At 53.0% G+C, this 23768-nt stretch overlaps 1 protein-coding gene across 1 annotated transcript in view; it reads right to left on the bottom strand.

Moving 5' to 3' along the window:
• The window catches only part of Casd1 (CAS1 domain containing 1), a 92017-nt gene that overhangs the window by 66131 nt on the left and 2118 nt on the right, over positions 1–23768 (bottom strand). Inside the window, exons 2-3 of the mRNA NM_001402046.1 lie at positions 18808–18904; positions 18138–18258 (exon numbers count right to left, since the gene is read on the bottom strand). Of these exons, the coding sequence (NP_001388975.1) occupies positions 18138–18258; positions 18808–18904 (218 nt within the window). The remainder of the gene's footprint in view (positions 1–18137; positions 18259–18807; positions 18905–23768) is intronic.

Raw genomic sequence — 23768 nt, 5'->3', positions numbered from 1 at the left:
GCTCACACCTCCGTAGGTCCCCTCTGTTCCTCAGTTCACACCTCCTTATGTCCCCTCTGTCCCTCAGCTCACACATCCTTAGGTCCCCACTGTCCCTCAGCTCACACCTCCTTAGGTCCCCTCTGTCCCTCAGCTCACACCTCCTGGGTCCCCTCTGTCCCTCAGCTCATATCTCCTGGGTCCCCACTGTCCCTCAGCTCACACCTCCCTTTGTCCCCTCTGTCCCTCAGCTCACACGTCCTTAGGTCCCCTCTGTCCCTAAGCTCACACTTCCTTAGGTCCCCTCTGTCCCTCACCTCACACCTCCTTATTTCCCTTCTGTCCCTCAGCTCACACCTCCTTTGGTCCCGTCTGTCCCTCAGCTCACACCTCCTTATGTCCCCACTGTACCTCAGCTCACACCTGCTTACTACCCCTCTATCCCTCAGCTCACACCTCCTTAGGTCCCCTCTGTCCGTCAGCTCACACCTCCTTATGTCCCCACTGTACCTCAGCTCACACCTCCTTAGTACCCCTCTATCCCTCAGCTCACACCTCCTTAGGTCCCCTCTGTCCCTCAGCTCACACCTCCTAAGGTCCCTCTACTCTCAGCTCACAACTCTCTAGGTCCACACTGTCCCTCAGCTCACACGTCCTTAGGTCCCATCTATCCCTCAGCTCACACCTCCTTAGTACCCCTCAGTCCCTCAGCTCACACCTCCTTAGTACCCCTCAATCCCTCAGCTCACACCTCCTTAAGTCCCCTCTCTCCCTCAGCTCACACCTCCTTATGTCCCCTCTGTCCCTCATTTCACACCTCTCTGTGTCACCACGTTCCTTCAGCTCACACCTCCTTAAGTCCCCAATGTCCCTCAGCTCATACCTCCTTAGGTTCCCACTGTCCCTCAGCTCACACCTCCTTAGGTCCCCTCTGTCCCTCAGTTCACACCTCCTTAAGTCCCGTCTGTCCCTCAGCTCACTGATCCTTAATCCCCACTGTCCCTCAGCTCACACCTCCCTAGGTCCCCTCTGTCCCTCAGCTCACACCTCCTGGGTCCCCTCTGTCCCTCAGCTCACATCTCCTGGGTCCCCACTGTCCCTCAGCTCACACCTCACTATGTCCCCTCTGTCCCTCAACTCACACTTCCTTAGGTCACCTCTGTCCCTAAGCTCACACCTCCTTAGTTCCCTTCTGTCCCTCAGCTCACACCTCCTTAGTTCCCTTCTGTCCCTCAGCTCACACCTCTTTGGTCCCCTCTGTTCCTCAGCTCACACCTCCTTATGTCCCCACTGTACCTCAGCTCACACCTCCTTAGTTCCCCTCTATCCCTCAGCTCACACTTCCTTAGGTCCCCTCTGTCCCTCAGCTCACACCTACTAAGGTCCCTCTGTCCCACAGCTCACAACTCTCTCGGTCCCCACTGTCCCTCAGCTCACACCTCCATAGGTCCCCATGTCCCTCAGCTCAAACCTTCTTAATCCTCCTCTATCCCTCAGCTTACACCTCCTTAGGTCCCATCTATCCCTCAGCTCACACCTCCTTAGGTCCCTTCTGTCCCTCAACTCACACCTCATTAGTACCCCCTATCACTCAGCTCACACCTCCTTAGGTCCCCACTGACCCTCAGCTCACACCTCCTAAGGTCCCTCTGTCCCTCAGCTCACACCTCCTTTGGTCCCCTCTGTCTCTCAGCTCACACCTCCTTGATCCCCACTGTACCTCAGCTCACACCTCCTTAGTACCCCTCTATCCCTCAGCTCACACCTTCTTAGGTCCCCTCTGTCCCTCCGCTCACACCTCCTAAGGTCCCTCTGTCCCTCAGCTCACAACTCTCTAGGTCCCCACTGTACCTCAGCTCACACTTCCTTAGGTCCCCACTGTCCCTCAGCTCACAGCTCCTTAATCCCCCTCTATCCCTCAGCTTACACCTCCTTAGGTCCCATCTATCCCTCAGCTCACACCTCCTTAGGTCCCCTCTGTCCCTCAGCTCACACCTCCTTCGGTCCCTATATCCCTCAGCTCACACCTCCTTAGGTCCCCTCTATCCCTCAGCTCACACCTCCTTAGATCCCTTCTGTCCCTCAGCTTACACCTCCTTAGTACCCCTCTATCCCTCAGCTCACACCTCCTTAGGTCCCCTCTGTCCCTCAGCTCACACCTCCTGGGTCCCCTCTGTCCCTCAGCTCATATCTCCTGGGTCCCCACTGTCCCTCAGCTCACACCTCCCTTTGTCCCCTCTGTCCCTCAGCTCACACTTCCTTAGGTCCCCTCTGTCCCTCACCTCACACCTCCTTAGGTCCCCTCTGTCCCTCACCTCACACCTCCTTATTTCCCTTCTGTCCCTCAGCTCACACCTCCTTTGGTCCCGTCTGTCCCTCAGCTCACACCTCCTTATGTCCCCACTGTACCTCAGCTCACACCTCCTTACTACCCCTCTATCCCTCAGCTCACACCTCCTTAGGTCCCCTCTGTCCGTCAGCTCACACCTCCTTATGTCGCCACTCTACCTCAGCTCACACCTCCTTAGTACCCCTCTATCCCTCAGCTCACACCTCCTTAGGTCCCCTCTGTCCCTCAGCTCACACCTCCTAAGGTCCCTCTGTCCCTCAGCTCACACCTCTCTGTGTTCCCACTCCCTCAGCACACACCTCCTTACGTCCCCTCTGTCCCTCAATTCACACCTCCTTAGTTCCCTTCTGTCCCTCAGCTCACATCTCCTGTGGTCCCCTCTGTCCCTCAGCACACACCTCCTTATGTCCGCACTGTCCCTCTGATCACACCTCCTTAGTACCCCTCTATCCCTCAGCTCACACCTCCTTAGTACCCCTCTATCCCTCAGCTCACACCTCCTTAGGTCCCCTCTGTCCGTCAGCTCACACCTCCTATGGTCCCTCTGTCAGTCAGCTCTAACTCTCTATGTCCCCACTGTCCCTCAGCTCACACCCCGTAAGGTCCCTCTGTCCCTCAGCTCACACCTCCTTAGGTCCCCACTCTCCCTCAGCTCATACTTCCTTAGGTTCCCACTGTCCCTCAGCTCACAACTCCTTAGGTCCCCTCTGTCCCTCACCTCACACCTCCTTAGTTCCCTTCTGTCCCTCAGCTCACACCTCCTTAGTTCCCTTCTGTCCATCAGCTCACACCTCCTTAGGTCCCTATGTCCCTCAGCTCACACCTCCTTAGGTCCCTATGTCCCTCAGTTCACACCTCCTTAGGACCCCTCTATCCCTCAGCTCACACCTCCTTAGGTCCCCTCTGTCCCTCAGCTCAAACCTCCTTAGGTCGCTTCTGTCCCTCAGCTCACACCTCCCTAGGTCCCCTCTGTCCCTCAGCTCACACCTCCGGGGTCCCCACTGTCCCTCAGCTCACATCTCCTGGGTCCCCACTGTCCCTCAGCTAACATCTCCCTATGTCCCCTCTGTCCCTCAGCTCACACTTCCTTAGGTCCCCTCTGTCCCTCACCTCACACCTCCTTAGGTCCCCTCTGTCCCTCAGCTCACACCTCCTTAGTTCCCTTCTGTCCCTCAGCTCACACCTCCTTTGTTCCCCTCTGTCCGTCAGCTCACACCTCCTTATGTCCCCACTGTACCTCAGCTCACACCTCCTTAGTACCCCTCTATCCCTCAGATCACACCTCCTTAGGTCCCCTCTGTCCCTCAGCTCACACCTCCTAAGTTCCCTCTACCCTCAGCTCACAACTCTCTAGGTCCACACTGTCCCTCAGCTCACACCTCCATAGGTCCCATCTATCCCTCAGCTCACACCTCCTTAGGTCCCCTCAGTCCCTCAGCTCACACCTCCTTAGTACCCCTCTATCCCTCAGCTCACACCTCCTTAAGTCCCCTCTGTCCCTCAGCTCACACCTCCTTATGTCCCCTCTGTCCCTCATTTCACACCTCTCTGTGTCACCACTTTCCTTCAGCTCACACCTCCTTAAGTCCCCAATGTCCCTCAGCTCATACCTCCTTAGGTTCCCACTGTCCCTCAGCTCACACCTCCATAGGTCCCCACTGTCCCTCAGCTCATACCTTCTTAGGTCCCCTCTGTCCCTCAGTTCACACCTCCTTAGGTCCCCTCTGTTCCTCAGTTCACACCTCCTTAGGTCCCGTCTGTCCCTCAGCTAACTGATCCTTAATCCCCACTGTCCCTCAGCTCACACCTCCTTAGCTCCACTCTGTCCCTCAGGTCACACCTCCATAGGTCCACTCTGTCCCTTAGCTCACACCTCCTTAGGGCCCTACTGTCCCTCAGCTCACACCTCCCTAGGTCCCCTCTGTCCCTCAGCTCTCACCTCCTGGGTCCCCTCTGTGCCTCAGCTCACATCTCCTGGGTCCCCACTGTCCCTCAGCTCACACCTCACTATGTCCCCTCTGTCCCTCAGCTCACACTTCCTTAGGTCCCCTCTGTCCCTAAGCTCATACCTCCTTAGGTCCCCTCTGTCCCTCAGCTCACACCTCCTTAGTTCCCTTCTGTCCCTCAGCTCACACCTCCTTTGGTCCCCTTTGTTCCTCAGCTCACAACTCCTTATGTCCCCACTGTACCTCAGCTCACACCTCCTTAGTTCCCCTCTATCCCTCAGCTCACACTTCCTTAGGTCCCCTCTGTCCCTCAGCTCACACCTACTAAGGTCCCTCTGTCCGACAGCTCACAACTCTCTAGGTCCCCACTGTCCCTCAGCTCACACCTCCATAGGTCCCCACTGTCCCTCAGCTCAAACCTTCTTAATCCTCCTCTATCCCTCAGCTTACACCTCCTTAGGTCCCATCTACCCCTCAGCGCACACCTCCTTAGGTCCCTTCTGTACCTCAGCTCACACCTCATTAGTACCCCTCTATCACTCAGCTCACACCTCCTTAGGTCTCCACTGTCCCTCAGCTCACACCTCCTAAGGTCCCTCTGTCCCTCAGCTCACACCTCCTTTGGTCCCCTCTGTCCCTCAGCTCACACCTCCTTGATCCCCACTGTACCTCAGCTCACACCTCCTTAGTACCCCTCTATCCCTCAGCTCACACCTCCTTAGGTCCCCTCTGTCCCTCCGCTCACACCTCCTAAGGTCCCTCTGTCCCTCAGCTCACAACTCTCTAGGTCCCCACTGTACATCAGCTCACACTTCCTTAGGTCCCCACTGTCCCTCAGCTCACACCTCCTTCGGTCCCTATATCCCTCAGCTCACACCTCCTTAGGTCCCCTCTATCCCTCAGCTCACACCTCCTTAGGTCCCCTCTGTCCCTCCGCTCACACCTCCTAAGGTCCCTCTGTCCCTCAGCTCACAACTCTCTAGGTCCCCACTGTACATCAGCTCACACTTCCTTAGGTCCCCACTGTCCCTCAGCTCACACCTCCTTCGGTCCCTATATCCCTCAGCTCACACCTCCTTAGGTCCCCTCTATCCCTCAGCTCACACCTCCTTAGATCCCTTCTGTCCCTCAGCTCACACCTCCTTAGATCCCCTTTGTCCTTCAGCTCACACCTCCTGGGTCCCCACTGTCCCTCAGCTCATACCTCTTTAGGTCCCCTCTGTCCCTCAGCTCACACCTTCGTAGGTCCCCTCTGTCCCTCAGCTCACACCTTCTAAGGTCCCTCTGTCCCTCAGCTCACACCTCTCTGGGTCCCCACTCTCCCTCAGCACACACCTCCTTACATCCACTCTGTCCCTCAGTTCACACCTCCTTAGTTCCCTTCTGTCCTTCAGCTCACATCTCCTTTGGTCCCCTCTGTCCCTCAGCTCACACCTCCTTATGTCCGCACTGTCCCTCAGCTCACACCTCCTTAGTTCCCCTCTATCCCTCAGCTCACACCTCCTTAGGTCCCCTCTGTCCCTCAGCTCACACCTCCTTAGGTCCCCTCTGTCCCTCAGCTCACACCTCCTTCGGTCCCTATATCCCTCAGCTCACACCTCCTTAGGTCCCCTCGATCCCTCAGCTCACACCTCCTTAGATCCCTTCTGTCCCTCAGCTCACAACTCCTTAGGTCCCCTTTGTCCTTCAGCTCACACCTCCTTAAGTCCCCACTGTCCCGCAGCTCATACCTCCTTAGGTTCCCACTGTCCCTCAGCTAACACCTCCATAGGTCCCCACTGTCCCTCAGCTCATACCTTCTTAGCTCCCCACTGTACTTAAGCTCATACCTCCTTAGGTCCCCACTGTCCCTCAGCTCATACCTCCTTAGGTCCCCACTGTCCCTCAGCTCACACCTCCTTAGGTCCCCTCTCTCCCTTAGCTCACACCTCCTTAGGTCCCCTCTGTCCCTCAGTTCACACCTCCTTAGGTCCCGTCTGTCCCTCAGCTCACTGATCCTTAAGTCCCCACTGTCCCTCAGCTCACACCTCCTTAGGTCCCCTCTGTCCCTCAGGTCACACATCCATAGGTCCACTCTGTCCCTCAGCTCACACCTCCTTAGGTCCCTTCTGTCCCTCAGCTCACACCTCCCTAGGTCCCCTCTGTCCCTCAGCTCACACCTCCTGGGTGCCCTCTGTCCCTCAGCTCACATCTCCTGGGTCCCCACTGTCCCTCAGCTCACACCTCCCTATGTCCCCTCTGTCCCTCAGCTCACACTTCCTTAGGTCCCCTCTGTCCCTAAGCTCACACCTCCTTAGGTCCCCTCTGTCCATCAGCTCACACCTCCTTAGTTCCCTTCTGTCCCTTAGCTCACACCTCCTTTGGTCCCCTCTGTTCCTTAGCTCACACCTCCTTATGTCCCCACTGTACCTCAGCTCACACCTCCTTATTTCCCCTCTATCCCTCAGCTCACACCTCCTTAGGTCGCCTCTGTCCCTCAGCTTACATCTACTAAGGTCCCTCTGTCTCTCAGCTCACAACACTCTAGGTCCCCACTGTCCCTCAGCTCACACCTCCTTAGGTCCCCACTGTCCCTCAGCTCACACCTTCTTAATCCTCCTCTATCCCTCAACTTACACCTCCTTAGGTCCCAACTATCCCTCAGCTCACACCTCCTTAGGTCCCTTCTGTCCCTCAGCTCACACCTCCTTAGTACCCCTCTATCCCTCAGCTCACACCTCCTTAGGTCCCCTCTGTCCCTCAGGTCACACCTCCATAGGTCCACTCTGTCCCTCAGCTCACACCTCCTTAGGTCCCTTCTGTCCCTCACCTCACACCTCCCTAGGTCCCCTCTGTCCCTCAGCTCACATCTCCTGGGTCCCCACTGTCCCTCAGCTCACACCTCCCTATGTCCCCTCTGTCCCTCAGCTCACACTTCCTTAGGTCCCCTCTGTCCCTAAGCTCACACCTCCTTAGGTCCCCTCTGTCCCTCAGCTCACACCTCCTTAGTCCCTTCTGTCCCTCAGCTAACACCTCCTTTGGTCCCCTCTGTTCCTCAGCTCACACCTCCTTATGTCCCCACTGTACCTCAGCTCACACCTCCTTAGTTCCCCTCTAACCCTCAGCTCACACCTCCTTAAGTCCCCTCTGTCCCTCAGCTCACACCTACTAAGGTCCCTCTGTCTCTCAGCTCACAACTCTCTAGGTCCCCACTGTCCCTCAGCTCACACCTCCTTAGGTCCCCACTGTCCCTCAGCTCACACCTTCTTAATCCTCCTCTATCCCTCATCTTACACCTCCTTTGGTCCCATCTATCCCTCAGCTCACACCTCCTTAGGTCCCTTCTGTCCCTCAGCTCACACCTCCTTAGTACCCCTCTATCCCTCAGCTCACACCTCCTTAGGTCCCCTCTGTCCCTCAGCTCACACCTCCTTAGTTCCCCTCTATCCCTCAGCTCACACCTCCTTAGGTCCCCTTTGTCCTTCAGTTCACACCTCCTGGGTCCCCACTGTCCCTCAGCTCATACCTCCTTAGGTCCCCTCTGTCCTTCAGCTCACACCTCCGTAGGTCCCCTCTGTCCCTCAGCTCACACCTCCTTAGTACCCCTCTATCCCTCAGCTCACACCTCCTTAGGTCCCCTCTGTCCCTCAGCTCACACCTCCTAAGGTCCCTCTGTCCCTCAGCTCACACCTCTCTGGGTCCCCACTCTCCCTCAGCACACACCTCCTTACGTCCCCTCTGTCCCTAAGTTCACACCTCCTTAGTTGCCTTCTGTCCCTCACCTCACATCTCCTTTGGTCCCCTCTGTCCCTCAGCTCACACCTCCTTATGTCCGCACTGTCCCTCAGCTCACACCTCCTTAGTACCCCTCTATCCCTCAGCTCACACCTCCTTAGGTCCCCTCTGTCCCTCAGCTCACACCTCCTTAGGTCCCCTCTGTCCCTCAGCTCACACCTCCTTCGGTCCCTATATCCCTCAGCTCACACCTCCTTAGGTCCCCTCTATCCCTCAGCTCACACCTCCTTAGATCCCTTCTTTCCCTCAGCTTACACCTCCTTAGTACCCCTCTATCCCTCAGCTCACACCTCCTTAGGTCCCCTCTGTCCCTCAGCTCACACCTCCTAAGCTCCCTCTGTCCCTCAGCTCACACCTCTTAGGTCCCTTCTGTCCCTCAGCTCACACCTCCTTAGGTCCCTCTGTGCCTCAGTTCACACCGCCCTGGGTCCCCTCTTTCCCTCAGCTCACACCGCCTTACGTCCCCACTGTCCCTCAGCTCATACTTCCTTAGGTTCCCACTGTGCCTCAGCTCACATCTCCTTAAGTCCCCACTGTCCCTCAGCTCATACCTCCTTAGGTCCCCACTGTCCCTCACCTCCTACCTCCTGTGGTCCCCAATGTCCCTCAGCTCACACCTCCGTAGGTCCCCTCTGTTCCTCAGTTCACACCTCCTTATGTCCCCTCTGTCCCTCAGCTCACACATCCTTAGGTCCCCACTGTCCCTCAGCTCACACCTCCTTAGGTCCCCTCTGTCCCTCAGCTCACACCTCCTGGGTCCCCTCTGTCCCTCAGCTCATATCTCCTGGGTCCCCACTGTCCCTCAGCTCACACCTCCCTTTGTCCCCTCTGTCCCTCAGCTCACACTTCCTTAGGTCCCCTCTGTCCCTAAGCTCACACCTCCTTAGGTCCCCTCGGTCCCTCACCTCACACCTCCTTATTTCCCTTCTGTCCCTCAGCTCACACCTCCTTTGGTCCCGTCTGTCCCTCAGCTCACACCTCCTTATGTCCCCACTGTACCTCAGCTCACACCTGCTTACTACCCCTCTATCCCTCAGCTCACACCTCCTTAGGTCCCCTCTGTCCGTCAGCTCACACCTCCTTATGTCGCCACTCTACCTCAGCTCACACCTCCTTAGTACCCCTCTATCCCTCAGCACACACCTCCTTAGGTCCCCTCTGTCCCTCAGCTCACACCTCCTAAAGTCCCTCTACTCTCAGCTCACAACTCTCTAGGTCCACACTGTCCCTCAGCTCACACTTCCTTAGGTCCCATCTATCCCTCAGCTCACACCTCCTTAGTACCCCTCAGTCCCTCAGCTCACACCTCCTTAGTACCCCTCAATCCCTCAGCTCACACATCCTTATGTCCCCTCTCTCCCTCAGCTCACACCTCCTTATGTCCCCTCTGTCCCTCATTTCACACCTCTCTGTGTCACCACATTCCTTCAGCTCACACCTCCTTAAGTCCCCAATGTCCCTCAGCTCATACCTCCTTAGGTTCCCAGTGTCCCTCAGCTCACACCTCCTTAGGTCCCCTCTGTCCCTCAGTTCACACCTCCTTAAGTCCCGTCTGTCCCTCAGCTCACTGATCCTTAATCCCCACTGTCCCTCAGCTCACACCTCCCTAGGTCCCCTCTGTCCCTCAGCTCACACCTCCTGGGTCCCCTCTGTCCCTCAGCTCACATCTCCTGGGTCCCCACTGTCCCTCAGCTCACACCTCACTATGTCCCCTCTGTCCCTCAACTCACACTTCCTTAGGTCACCTCTGTCCCTAAGCTCACACCTCCTTAGTTCCCTTCTGTCCCTCAGCTCACACCTCCTTAGTTCCCTTCTGTCCCTCAGCTCACACCTCTTTGGTCCCCTCTGTTCCTCAGCTCACACCTCCTTATGTCCCCACTGTACCTCAGCTCACACCTCCTTAGTTCCCCTCTATCCCTCAGCTCACACTTCCTTAGGTCCCCTCTGTCCCTCAGCTCACACCTACTAAGGTCCCTCTGTCCCACAGCTCACAACTCTCTCGGTCCCCACTGTCCCTCAGCTCACACCTCCATAGGTCCCCATGTCCCTCAGCTCAAACCTTCTTAATCCTCCTCTATCCCTCAGCTTACACCTCCTTAGGTCCCATCTATCCCTCAGCTCACACCTCCTTAGGTCCCTTCTGTCCCTCAGCTCACACCTCATTAGTACCCCCTATCACTCAGCTCACACCTCCTTAGGTCCCCACTGACCCTCAGCTCACACCTCCTAAGGTCCCTCTGTCCCTCAGCTCACACCTCCTTTGGTCCCCTCTGTCTCTCAGCTCACACCTCCTTGATCCCCACTGTACCTCAGCTCACACCTCCTTAGTACCCCTCTATCCCTCAGCTCACACCTTCTTAGGTCCCCTCTGTCCCTCCGCTCACACCTCCTAAGGTCCCTCTGTCCCTCAGCTCACAACTCTCTAGGTCCCCACTGTACCTCAGCTCACACTTCCTTAGGACCCCACTGTCCCTCAGCTCACAGCTCCTTAATCCCCCTCTATCCCTCAGCTTACACCTCCTTAGGTCCCATCTATCCCTCAGCTCACACCTCCTTAGGTCCCCTCTGTCCCTCAGCTCACACCTCCTTCGGTCCCTATATCCCTCAGCTCACACCTCCTTAGGTCCCCTCTATCCCTCAGCTCACACCTCCTTAGATCCCTTCTGTCCCTCAGCTTACACCTCCTTAGTACCCTTCTATCTCTCAGCTCACACCTCCTTAGGTCCCCTCTGTCCCTCAGCTCACACCTCCTGGGTCCCCTCTGTCCCTCAGCTCATATCTCCTGGGTCCCCACTGTCCCTCAGCTCACACCTCCCTTTGTCCCCTCTGTCCCTCAGCTCACACTTCCTTAGGTCCCCTCTGTCCCTAAGCTCACACCTCCTTAGGTCCCCTCTGTCCCTCACCTCACACCTCCTTATTTCCCTTCTGTCCCTCAGCTCACACCTCCTTTGGTCCCGTCTGTCCCTCAGCTCACACCTCCTTATGTCCCCACTGTACCTCAGCTCACACCTCCTTACTACCCCTCTATCCCTCAGCTCACACCTCCTTAGGTCCCCTCTGTCCGTCAGCTCACACCTCCTTATGTCGCCACTCTACCTCAGCTCACACCTCCTTAGTACCCCTCTATCCCTCAGCTCACACCTCCTTAGGTCCCCTCTGTCCCTCAGCTCACACCTCCTAAGGTCCCTCTGTCCCTCAGCTCACACCTCTCTGTGTTCCCACTCCCTCAGCACACACCTCCTTACGTCCCCTCTGTCCCTCAATTCACACCTCCTTAGTTCCCTTCTGTCCCTCAGCTCACATCTCCTGTGGTCCCCTCTGTCCCTCAGCACACACCTCCTTATGTCCGCACTGTCCCTCTGATCACACCTCCTTAGTACCCCTCTATCCCTCAGCTCACACCTCCTTAGTACCCCTCTATCCCTCAGCTCACACCTCCTTAGGTCCCCTCTGTCCGTCAGCTCACACCTCCTATGGTCCCTCTGTCAGTCAGCTCTAACTCTCTATGTCCCCACTGTCCCTCAGCTCACACCCCGTAAGGTCCCTCTGTCCCTCAGCTCACACCTCCTTAGGTCCCCACTCTCCCTCAGCTCATACTTCCTTAGGTTCCCACTGTCCCTCAGCTCACAACTCCTTAGGTCCCCTCTGTCCCTCACCTCACACCTCCTTAGTTCCCTTCTGTCCCTCAGCTCACACCTCCTTAGTTCCCTTCTGTCCCTCAGCTCACACCTCCTTAGGTCCCTATGTCCCTCAGCTCACACCTCCTTAGGTCCCTATGTCCCTCAGTTCACACCTCCTTAGGACCCCTCTATCCCTCAGCTCACACCTCCTTAGGTCCCCTCTGTCCCTCAGCTCAAACCTCCTTAGGTCGCTTCTGTCCCTCAGCTCACACCTCCCTAGGTCCCCTCTGTCCCTCAGCTCACACCTCCGGGGTCCCCACTGTCCCTCAGCTCACATCTCCTGGGTCCCCACTGTCCCTCAGCTAACATCTCCCTATGTCCCCTCTGTCCCTCAGCTCACACTTCCTTAGGTCACCTCTGTCCCTCACCTCACACCTCCTTAGGTCCCCTCTGTCCCTCAGCTCACACCTCCTTAGTTCCCTTCTGTCCCTCAGCTCACACCTCCTTTGTTCCCCTCTGTCCGTCAGCTCACACCTCCTTATGTCCCCACTGTACCTCAGCTCACACCTCCTTAGTACCCCTCTATCCCTCAGATCACACCTCCTTAGGTCCCCTCTGTCCCTCAGCTCACACCTCCTAAGTTCCCTCTACCCTCAGCTCACAACTCTCTAGGTCCACACTGTCCCTCAGCTCACACCTCCATAGGTCCCATCTATCCCTCAGCTCACACCTCCTTAGGTCCCCTCAGTCCCTCAGCTCACACCTCCTTAGTACCCCTCTATCCCTCAGCTCACACCTCCTTAAGTCCCCTCTGTCCCTCAGCTCACACCTCCTTATGTCCCCTCTGTCCCTCATTTCACACCTCTCTGTGTCACCACTTTCCTTCAGCTCACACCTCCTTAAGTCCCCAATGTCCCTCAGCTCATACCTCCTTAGGTTCCCACTGTCCCTCAGCTCACACCTCCATAGGTCCCCACTGTCCCTCAGCTCATACCTCCTTAGGTCCCCTCTGTCCCTCAGTTCACACCTCCTTAGGTCCCCTCTGTCCCTCAGTTCACACCTCCTTAGGTCCCGTCTGTCCCTCAGCTAACTGATCCTTAATCCCCACTGTCCCTCAGCTCACACCTCCTTAGCTCCACTCTGTCCCTCAGGTCACACCTCCATAGGTCCACTCTGTCCCTTAGCTCACACCTCCTTAGGGCCCTACTGTCCCTCAGCTCACACCTCCCTAGGTCCCCTCTGTCCCTCAGCTCTCACCTCCTGGGTCCCCTCTGTGCCTCAGCTCACATCTCCTGGGTCCCCACTGTCCCTCAGCTCACACCTCACTATGTCCCCTCTGTCCCTCAGTTCACACTTCCTTAGGTCCCCTCTGTCCCTAAGCTCACACCTCCTTAGGTCCCCTCTGTCCCTCAGCTCACACCTCCTTAGTTCCCTTCTGTCCCTCAGCTCACACCTCCTTTGGTCCCCTCTGTTCCTCAGCTCACACCTCCTTATGTCCCCACTGTACCTCAGCTCACACCTCCTTAGTTCCCCTCTATCCCTCAGCTCACACTTCCTTAGGTCCCCTCTGTCCCTCAGCTCACACCTACTAAGGTCCCTCTGTCCGACAGCTCACAACTCTCTAGGTCCCCACTGTCCCTCAGCTCACACCTCCATAGGTCCCCACTGTCCCTCAGCTCAAACCTTCTTAATCCTCCTCTATCCCTCAGCTTACACCTCCTTAGGTCCCATCTACCCCTCAGCGCACACCTCCTTAGGTCCCTTCTGTCCCTCAGCTCACACCTCATTAGTACCCCTCTATCACTCAGCTCACACCTCCTTAGGTCTCCACTGTCCCTCAGCTCACACCTCCTAAGGTCCCTCTGTCCCTCAGCTCACACCTCCTTTGGTCCCCTCTGTCCCTCAGCTCACACCTCCTTGATCCCCACTGTACCTCAGCTCACACCTCCTTAGTACCCCTCTATCCCTCAGCTCACACCTCCTTAGGTCCCCTCTGTCCCTCCGCTCACACCTCCTAAGGTCCCTCTGTCCCTCAGCTCACAACTCTCTAGGTCCCCACTGTACATCAGCTCACACTTCCTTAGGTCCCCACTGTCCCTCAGCTCACACCTCCTTCGGTCCCTATATCCCTCAGCTCACACCTCCTTAGGTCCCCTCTATCCCTCAGCTCACACCTCCTTAGATCCCTTCTGTCCCTCAGCTCACACCTCCTTAGATCCCCTTTGTCCTTCAGCTCACACCTCCTGGGTCCCCACTGTCCCTCAGCTCATACCTCTTTAGGTCCCCTCTGTCCCTCAGCTCACACCTTCGTAGGTCCCCTCTGTCCCTCAGCTCACACCTCCTTAGCACCCCTCTATCCCTCAGCTCACACCTCCTTAGGTCCCCTCTGTCCCTCAGCTCACACCTTCTAAGGTCCCTCTGTCCCTCAGCTCACACCTCTCTGGGTCCCCACTCTCCCTCAGCACACACCTCCTTACATCCACTCTGTCCCTCAGTTCACACCTCCTTAGTTCCCTTCTGTCCTTCAGCTCACATCTCCTTTGGTCCCCTCTGTCCCTCAGCTCACACCTCCTTATGTCCGCACTGTCCCTCAGCTCACACCTCCTTAGTTCCCCTCTATCCCTCAGCTCACACCTCCTTAGGTCCCCTCTGTCCCTCAGCTCACACCTCCTTAGGTCCCCTCTGTCCCTCAGCTCACACCTCCTTCGGTCCCTATATCCCTCAGCTCACACCTCCTTAGGTCCCCTCGATCCCTCAGCTCACACCTCCTTAGATCCCTTCTGTCCCTCAGCTCACAACTCCTTAGGTCCCCTTTGTCCTTCAGCTCACACCTCCTTAAGTCCCCACTGTCCCTCAGCTCATACCTCCTTAGGTTCCCACTGTCCCTCAGCTCACACCTCCATAGGTCCCCACTGTCCCTCAGCTCATACCTTCTTAGCTCCCCACTGTACTTAAGCTCATACCTCCTTAGGTCCCCACTGTCCCTCAGCTCATACCTCCTTAGGTCCCCACTGTCCCTCAGCTCACACCTCCTTAGGTCCCCTCTCTCCCTTAGCTCACACCTCCTTAGGTCCCCTCTGTCCCTCAGTTCACACCTCCTTAGGTCCCGTCTGTCCCTCAGCTCACTGATCCTTAAGTCCCCACTGTCCCTCAGCTCACACCTCCTTAGGTCCCCTCTGTCCCTCAGGTCACACATCCATAGGTCCACTCTGTCCCTCAGCTCACACCTCCTTAGGTCCCTTCTGTCCCTCAGCTCACACCTCCCTAGGTCCCCTCTGTCCCTCAGCTCACACCTCCTGGGTCCCCTCTGTCCCTCAGCTCACATCTCCTGGGTCCCCACTGTCCCTCAGCTCACACCTCCCTATGTCCCCTCTGTCCCTCAGCTCACACTTCCTTAGGTCCCCTCTGTCCCTAAGCTCACACCTCCTTAGGTCCCCTCTGTCCATCAGCTCACACCTCCTTAGTTCCCTTCTGTCCCTTAGCTCACACCTCCTTTGGTCCCCTCTGTTCCTTAGCTCACACCTCCTTATGTCCCCACTGTACCTCAGCTCACACCTCCTTATTTCCCCTCTATCCCTCAGCTCACACCTCCTTAGGTCGCCTCTGTCCCTCAGCTTACATCTACTAAGTTCCCTCTGTCTCTCAGCTCACAACTCTCTAGGTCCCCACTGTCCCTCAGCTCACACCTCCTTAGGTCCCCACTGTCCCTCAGCTCACACCTTCTTAATCCTCCTCTATCCCTCAACTTACACCTCCTTAGGTCCCATCTATCCCTCAGCTCACACCTCCTTAGGTCCCTTCTGTCCCTCAGCTCACACCTCCTTAGTACCCCTCTATCCCTCAGCTCACACCTCCTTAGGTCCCCTCTGTCCCTCAGTTCACACCTCCTAAGGTCCCTCTGTCCCTCAGCTCACATCTCCTTTGGTCCCCTCTGTCCCTCAGCTCACACCTCCTTGATCCCCACTGTACCTCAGCTCACACCTCCTTAGTACCCCTCTATCCCTCAGCTCACACCTCCTTAGGTCCCCTCTGTCCCTCAGGTCACACCTCCATAGGTCCACTCTGTCCCTCAGCTCACACCTCCTTAGGTCCCTTCTGTCCCTCACCTCACACCTCCCTAGGTCCCCTCTGTCCCTCAGCTCACATCTCCTGGGTCCCCACTGTCCCTCAGCTCACACCTCCCTATGTCCCCTCTGTCCCTCAGCTCACACTTCCTTAGGTCCCCTCTGTCCCTAAGCTCACACCTCCTTAGGTCCCCTCTGTCCCTCAGCTCACACCTCCTTAGTCCCTTCTGTCCCTCAGCTAACACCTCCTTTGGTCCCCTCTGTTCCTCAGCTCACACCTCCTTATGTCCCCACTGTACCTCAGCTCACACCTCCTTAGTTCCCCTCTAACCCTCAGCTCACACCTCCTTAAGTCCCCTCTGTCCCTCAGCTCACACCTACTAAGGTCCCTCTGTCTCTCAGCTCACAACTCTCTAGGTCCCCACTGTCCCTCAGCTCACACCTCCTTAGGTCCCCACTGTCCCTCAGCTCACACCTTCTTAATCCTCCTCTATCCCTCATCTTACACCTCCTTTGGTCCCATCTATCCCTCAGCTCACACCTCCTTAGGTCCCTTCTGTCCCTCAGCTCACACCTCCTTAGTACCCCTCTATCCCTCAGCTCACACCTCCTTAGGTCCCCTCTGTCCCTCAGCTCACACCTCCTTAGTTCCCCTCTATCCCTCAGCTCACACCTCCTTAGGTCCCCTCTGTCCCTCAGCTCACACCTACTAAGGTCCCTCTGTTTCTCAGCTCACAACTCTCTAGGTCCCCAGTGTCCCTCAGCTCACACCTTCTTAATCCTCCTCTATCCCTCAGCTTACACCTCCTTGATCCCCACTCTACCTCAGCTCACACCTCCTAAGTTCCCTCTGTCCCTCAGCTCACACCTCCTTTGGTCCCCTCTGTCCCTCAGATCACACCTCCTTGATCCCCACTCTACCTCAGCTCACACCTCCTTAGTACCCCTCTATCCCTCAGCTCACACCTCCTTAGGTCCCCTCTATCCCTCAGCTCACACCTCCTAAGGTCCCTCTGTCCCTCAGCTCACAACTCTCTAGGTCCCCACTGTACATCAGCTCACACTTCCTTAGGTCCCCACTGTCCCTCAGCTCACACCTCCTTAATCCCCTTCTATCCCTCAGCTTACACCTCCTTAGGTCCCATCTATCCCTCAACTCACACCTCCTTAGGTCCCCTCTGTCCCTCAGCTCACACCTCCTTCGGTCCCTATATCCGTCAGCTCACACCTTCTTAGGTCCCCTCTATCCCTCAGCTCACACCTCCTTAGATCCCTTCTGTCCCTCAGCTCACACCTCCTTAGGTCCCCTTTGTCCTTCAGTTCACACCTCCTGGGTCCCCACTGTCCCTCAGCTCATACCTCCTTAGGTCCCCTCTGTCCTTCAGCTCACACCTCCGTAGGTCCCCTCTGTCCCTCAGCTCACACCTCCTTAGTACCCCTCTATCCCTCAGCTCACACCTCCTTAGGTCCCCTCTGTCCCTCAGCTCACACCTCCTAAGGTCCCTCTGTCCCTCAGCTCACACCTCTCTGGGTCCCCACTCTCCCTCAGCACACACCTCCTTACGTCCCCTCTGTCCCTAAGTTCACACCTCCTTAGTTGCCTTCTGTCCCTCAGCTCACATCTCCTTTGGTCCCCTCTGTCCCTCAGCTCACACCTCCTTATGTCCGCACTGTCCCTCAGCTCACACCTCCTTAGTACCCCTCTATCCCTCAGCTCACACCTCCTTAGGTCCCCTCTGTCCCTCAGCTCACACCTCCTAAGGTCCCTCTGTCCCTCAGCTCACAATTGTCTCGGTCCCCACTGTCCCTCAGGTCACACCTCCTTAGGTCCCCACTGTCCCTCAGCTCACACCTCCTTAATCCCCCTCTATCCCTCAGCTTACACCTCCTTAGGTCCCATCTGTCCCTCAGCTTACACCTCCTTAGGTCCCCTCTGTCCCTCAGCTCACACCTCCTAGGTCCTTATGTCCCTCAGCTCACACCTCCTTAGGATCCCTCTATCCCTCAGCTCACACCTCCTTAAATCTCTTCTGTCCCTCAGCTCACACCTCCTTAGGTCCCCTTTGTCCTTCAGCTCACACCTCCTGGGTCCCCACTGTCCCTCAGCTCACACCTCCTTAGGTCCCCTCTGTCCCTCAGCTCACACCTCCTTAGGCCCCCTCTGTCCCTCAGTTTACACCTCCCTGGGTCCCCTCTTTCCCTCAGCTCACACCTCCTTAGGTCCCCTCTGTCCCTCAGCTCACACCTCCTTAGGTCCCCACTGTCCCTCAGCTCATACCTCCTTAGGTCCCCTTTGTCCCTCAGCTCACACCTCCTCAGGTCCCCACTTCATCAGTTCTGTTTCAGCAGGGTGGATAAAGGAAGGCTGGGGCTGTGGGTCAGTGGGGCTGGTAGACTACTTTACCTTATTTCCTTCTTCTTTAAACTGGGGGTTAATGATTTTTACAAAAGAATAAAATAATTGACGTATCCTGGAATCTCCAATAAATGCAATGTGTTTATCTACAAGGCAAGTCTTTGCTTCACTGAAATGAAAAAAATTAATTAAAAGAAAGCCAACATAATTAAAATAGAAACAACATGGCTTAATAATAACAATATTTTTAAAAAGGTCAAAACAGTACAAACTGCTAGATAGGCAGTCACACAGCTTTAGAATTATGTGGCCATGTCTGTTTGACTTCCTACCTATTAACAACTAAGTCACCAATAACACCCTAGCATTACACGTCGAGAACCCCAAGTGTACTGGCCTTTATGCTATTACTCCGAGTGTTTTAGGGGCCAGGCACCCAGGTGCAGAACAGGTCCTCTCCCACATCCTGTTCTGGTCACCTGTTACCTGAGATAAAGTTGTTTTCTCAACGTCCTTCCTCTAAGGCTTCAGGGCAGCAGCCTACACTTGGGATCAACTCCAGCCCAGCCCAGCCCAGCCCAGCCCAGTTTTCTATCAGGAAGTCTCCAGCCCACCGCCATCCTGTATAGAAAAATACTATCTATGCTTTACCCCTGCTTCTTGCTATATATTAAGATTAATGCTAGGAGAGAAAACAAGCGAAGGGAAGATATTTTACCTTATTTTGTATTTATGCATCATACAACTGTGAGGTTGCCAAACTTTTTCTCCAAGAAATCTGCCACTTGAGAGAAGGAATTCACACGAATCATTGCCTATGACAGTAAAGCATGTGGTGTTGTAAACATTAGTATTTATTTACTTTATATTTTCCTTGTCCTGTCCTAGCAGTAAAGTTTTCTGGTCGTCCTTATGGCTTCCAGATGCACGAAAACCTTTCATGAGAACCATGGTCCACATCAGCACACTGGCAAACACCTTCCCACTTTACCCTTAGGGGACTTTTTCTTCTTTTTAATTACAAGTGGATTCTTCTCTCATACAATAAATCTCAACCACAGTCTCCCCTTACTCTACTCCTCCTAGCCCACCCCCACACCCCCTCACCCCCAGGCCCATCCCCTCCCTCTCTGTTTCTTCTTCAGAAAGGAGCAGGCCTCTGAGAGATGACAGTCAAAACAAGGTAAAACAAGACAGGGTAAAAGCCCTCCTATGGGGGCTGGGAAAGCCAACCCCACAGGAGGAAAAGAGTCTCAAGAGCAGGTAAATGAGTCAGAGACACCATTCCCACTTTTAGAAGTCTCCCAAGAACTCTGAGCCAAAGGCCATAATACATATGCAAAGGACCTGGTGCAGACCCATACAGGCCCCATGCTTCCACCTCTGTGAGCCCTTGTGAGCCCTGCTTAGTTGATTAAGTGGGCCATGTTCTCCTGGTCTCCTTCATTCCCTCTGACACCTATAGTCTTTCCTCTCCATTTTCCTTGGACTTCCCGATTGCGGAGGCGAGGGACCAGAGGGAGACCTGCAATTTTGACTTCCTCTCCACATATTGTCCGGCTGTGGGTATGTGTACCCGCTCCCATCTGATGCCAGAGGAAGCCTCTCTGATGACTGTAAGGAACTTCTAATCCTTACGTGCTATGGCCACCATTTTGGCGGCTTCTTCTATTTCCACTTTCTTTGTTCAGACATCTCAGTCTGAAGCAAGCTTTTATAGCATGTTGTCAATCCTGTTCCCGAGGAAAACAGATGTGTAAGGGTGATAAGAAGGACTTTGGGACTGACCTCTGTACAGCCATATGTGTGTTCTTACACATGCACGCATGGGCACATCTAGAAACCTGGTTTAAACTGAGGTTGAGAGCTGCCTGGCTAGGAACTCCCTCTAGCTCTGTATAAATCAGGAGAGCCACTTTACCCTTTGGCCATTTTATTTTACTTTAGCCAAATCAAAAGGATGAAAGGGAGATATTTGCATTAACTGCACATTGTATGAAAGCAGATTTTCAAGTTAACCTCTAGTAGTTCCTTATTAATAGTTAAGAGCAAGCTAAATTTGGTTTATAAATATAGTTACTTCAGGTTGCACTAAGGGGTCTGGCTAAAGGTACACAGGAGAACTGACAAGCAACTAGTACTGAGGCACTGGGCTTCGAGTCAAGGACCACCAAGCTGGCTGCTGTTTCTATCTGCCAGGGTACTGGGTCCACGCCAGGGCTCCCTGAGCTGTGCAGGAACAGTCCACACTGGACCACAGTGTCACAATCACACCTTCCTTCCTCAATCTAGTTATTTATTTATCTGCCCTGGCATAACACGCGTGAGAAGAACACATGTGCAAGGCAGGACAGGCCAACGCAGAAGTGCTATTGTCGCAGTATCCCAAACAAAATGAAGGGAAAATTCACAACACTGCACCACCTTGCTGGTGAGAAACTGGCTAACAAATGCAGGATACCATGATTAAATTTTGGCGTTATAAATGTACCCTAAGCAAGAGTTTTTTATTTCAAAGATTTTAATAAGCTATCTCTAAATATAAATAGTTCTTAATTTTTTCCAATTTTAAAACCTAATTCTAGCTCAAAAAAAAAAAAAAGCACAAAAGTAACCAAAGATGAATAAAAGAAGAATACTTGTGGAGAAACTCAATGCAGTTATTTTCCTGAGAACAGCACTCCTGCAAGTACTCCTTTATGGTGGCCCCATAGCAAAATTCCTATTCTAAATTAGGGTAAGTTTAAAATGAGAAAGAAAATGTGATTCTTATTGCATTTCTACCTTTTTAGATATACATATAAAATCAACTTATAAGTTAGTAGCAACTAGTTTTAAAGGAATGAGCTATGAGTTGCGAAAGCGAGGTATTGAGCTTACGGTGTGTTCCTGTCCTTTATTATTATTTAATGAAAGTCTCAACAAAAACACTTAGTGTCTCCATGCGGAGACAGAAGCGCCATGCCCATAGCTTAAACAGCCCTCTCTTTCGCTGGACGCCGTGACATGCAGAGTCCTTCATTCTTGGTGCCACTGCCCACACCAGGCCCTCAGCTCATCTACTGAAAAGGCAGCTGGGCTCCTGTCCTGAGCACACTGAGGAGAATCGGACAGCAGAGAGGACTTGAAGAGATCAGCAAGCTCTACCAACACAGAGCTGAGTCTGAGAACAAACTTCCTTCTTATGCAAGCTGGTTGGTGATGACTTTGCTTAATATGTAAGAGTAGCCTTTTCACGTTTAGCAAGATAAAAATAACAGGAATAAGTATGTGTGGAATCTAATTAAAAAATAACATGATTTACAAAATTTTCTAAAATGACATAATCTAACGTGCATTCTCTTTTCTTAGCAAGGAAATACTTTCAGATCAAACCACTAAATGTATATCTAACTATTAAGACAATGTCCCACATTTTAAAATTCTGTATACTATACGTAAATCCTTTCCAACTGTATCAAGACAAAACAAAGAAATCTCTGGTTGCTATTTTCAATTGTCTAATATAAATCAGATAGTTACTTTAATATAACCAACTTGGGCCACGAAGTACACAGAGAAATCAAACTAGGAATACAGCTTTTAAAAGGCAATTCTAAAAAGGCTGGCTCCAACATTCACGTTATCTAGATGGTGGATCACTTCTTCCTTATTCTATTATTACTAGAATAATACTTCCAGTCAGTGGCTGTAGATATTCATTTGAACGCATAACTTTTTTTTTCAACAAGAGAAAGGATAAAGCAACTAAACAAGCAAACCAGGAAACTGAAAACATGCCAGCAGCAACAACTAAAGCAAGCCTTCAATGTCCTTCATAAATCACAAACTGTGTTTTCCTTTGAACAAAATATCACTAGGACACTTACTGCCTCTAGACTGAGTCACCCTACTAAAACTGTATTGCCTACTACTAACCACGAAAATACCACATTATACAGTGTACACATAATATGCTCCAGAGAGGACTATGTCTAAGATTCAGCAGGCTCACTCTGTGCTGGAAACATCACTTAAATGTTCCTCTCCAAAGCTCAGCATATCCTGGGGCTCTAACAGCTTCGCACAGACATATGTGTAAGCACAACACCGCTGCACATAAAAAATAGAAAAGTTTAAAAAGTTTAAGAAAGAAACAAACAAAAAAGAAAGCTGAGCACAGTAGTGGTAACATCCGGGAGCAGAGGCAGGAGCACTGGCATTTGCTTAGTGATGGAAAGGAAACTGATCTCAAGAAACGTAAGAAGTTTGAAGGAAGTAGCTTTGCCGCTGTAAACATCTGCTTAAGGGTTCAGACACTAGCCTCTAGCCAGAAGTCATGCTTTTCTCCATAATCTTGGAGAAGGTGGAGATTCTTAAGAAGGCGCTTTAAAGCTCATTCTAACATACTATATGAAATATTAAAAGTTCAAAAAAAACGCTTCTTCCTAAAATTGAGAATAGAACACAAAATTCACTTCAAGTCACAACCAAACCAAATAAATTTTGCAGGGGCACTCACCCAATAGGTATCTATAGAGTTCCTACTGTGTGTTAGACTCTGGCTATTTAAAATTGGTTAAGATCCGTGTGTGTGTGTGTGTGTGTGTGTGTGTGTGTGTGTGTGTGTGTGTGTGCGCGCGTGTGTGCGCGCGTGTGTAAGAGAACAAGACTTATTCTTCCAAGCACTACATGATACGTATGGACAAGTTGCCTTGGCAGACACTGAACTGCTCACTCCCACTACTGTGAAGACAGCAGTGGAGTCAAGTATTAAAAAAGCCCTGGAGCCTTTTCTTTCAAGGGAAGAGAGAATGTTGTAGGCGGAGAGAAGCAGAAAAAGCAGAAGTGTTTTTACACTGTAAGCTCAATGCTTAGGAAGAATGTGAGGGTACCAAAAGAACACCATGCTTTTAAGTTCTAAACATGCGACCTCTAGAAAATTATCTCTTGGTCTGAAAATAAATGGGCAAATGCTTTACTGGTAGTAAATTAGTAGTTCTAAATTATCTAGCATTAGTAATTAAGTTCATCTTCCATAGAGCTTCCATGAAGCTCTAAGAAAGGCAGTCTATACATAATGGCACCAGGCACACTGACTGGTGCTAAATCATAGCTCAGCCACTGACTAGCTGTATATTCTTAGGCAATTTACTTAACCTTTCTGGCTTCATCTTTAAAATGTAAATAATTCTCTAATTCACTGAATCTAAGACACATCATTATTTTTTCATAGCAGGAAAAAAATGTTACCAATTAAACTTTGACATGCAATCAAAGTTTTAAAGACTCTTCTTGATTACGGAAATGTTAAAAGGGGGGAGATGAAATACTGTACCTCACAGAGGCTCTAAAGATGGAATGAAAAGCCTTTAAACACAGCCTGCAGACCGGAAGTGCTCCATGTCATGCACAGTACCGGGAAGTTTTACTTTCTAAAATGTGTAGTTCTTTAAGGTTGAGTAATTTTCAAAGCAAGAGGTGTGTGTGTGTGTGTGTGTGTGTGTGTGTGTGTGTGTGTGTGTGTGTGCGCGCGCGCGCGCGCGCGCACGCTTGATGTGTATTCATACTCACATACCCAAGATCCTAATGTCTAGTTCCTCTAAGACTGCAAGTCCATTCTTGTTCCAACTACTTCTACGTGATTCAAGTGTATGTCTATCTGTGAAAGGCACTGCACCTGACATGGTTGACACTGCC

The sequence above is a fragment of the Rattus norvegicus genome, chromosome 4 (genome assembly GCF_036323735.1).
Source record: "Rattus norvegicus strain BN/NHsdMcwi chromosome 4, GRCr8, whole genome shotgun sequence".
NCBI classification, from domain to species: Eukaryota; Metazoa; Chordata; class Mammalia; order Rodentia; family Muridae; genus Rattus; species Rattus norvegicus.
Note: the sequence above shows the minus strand (reverse complement) of the source record. Positions and strands in the feature narration are given on the sequence as shown.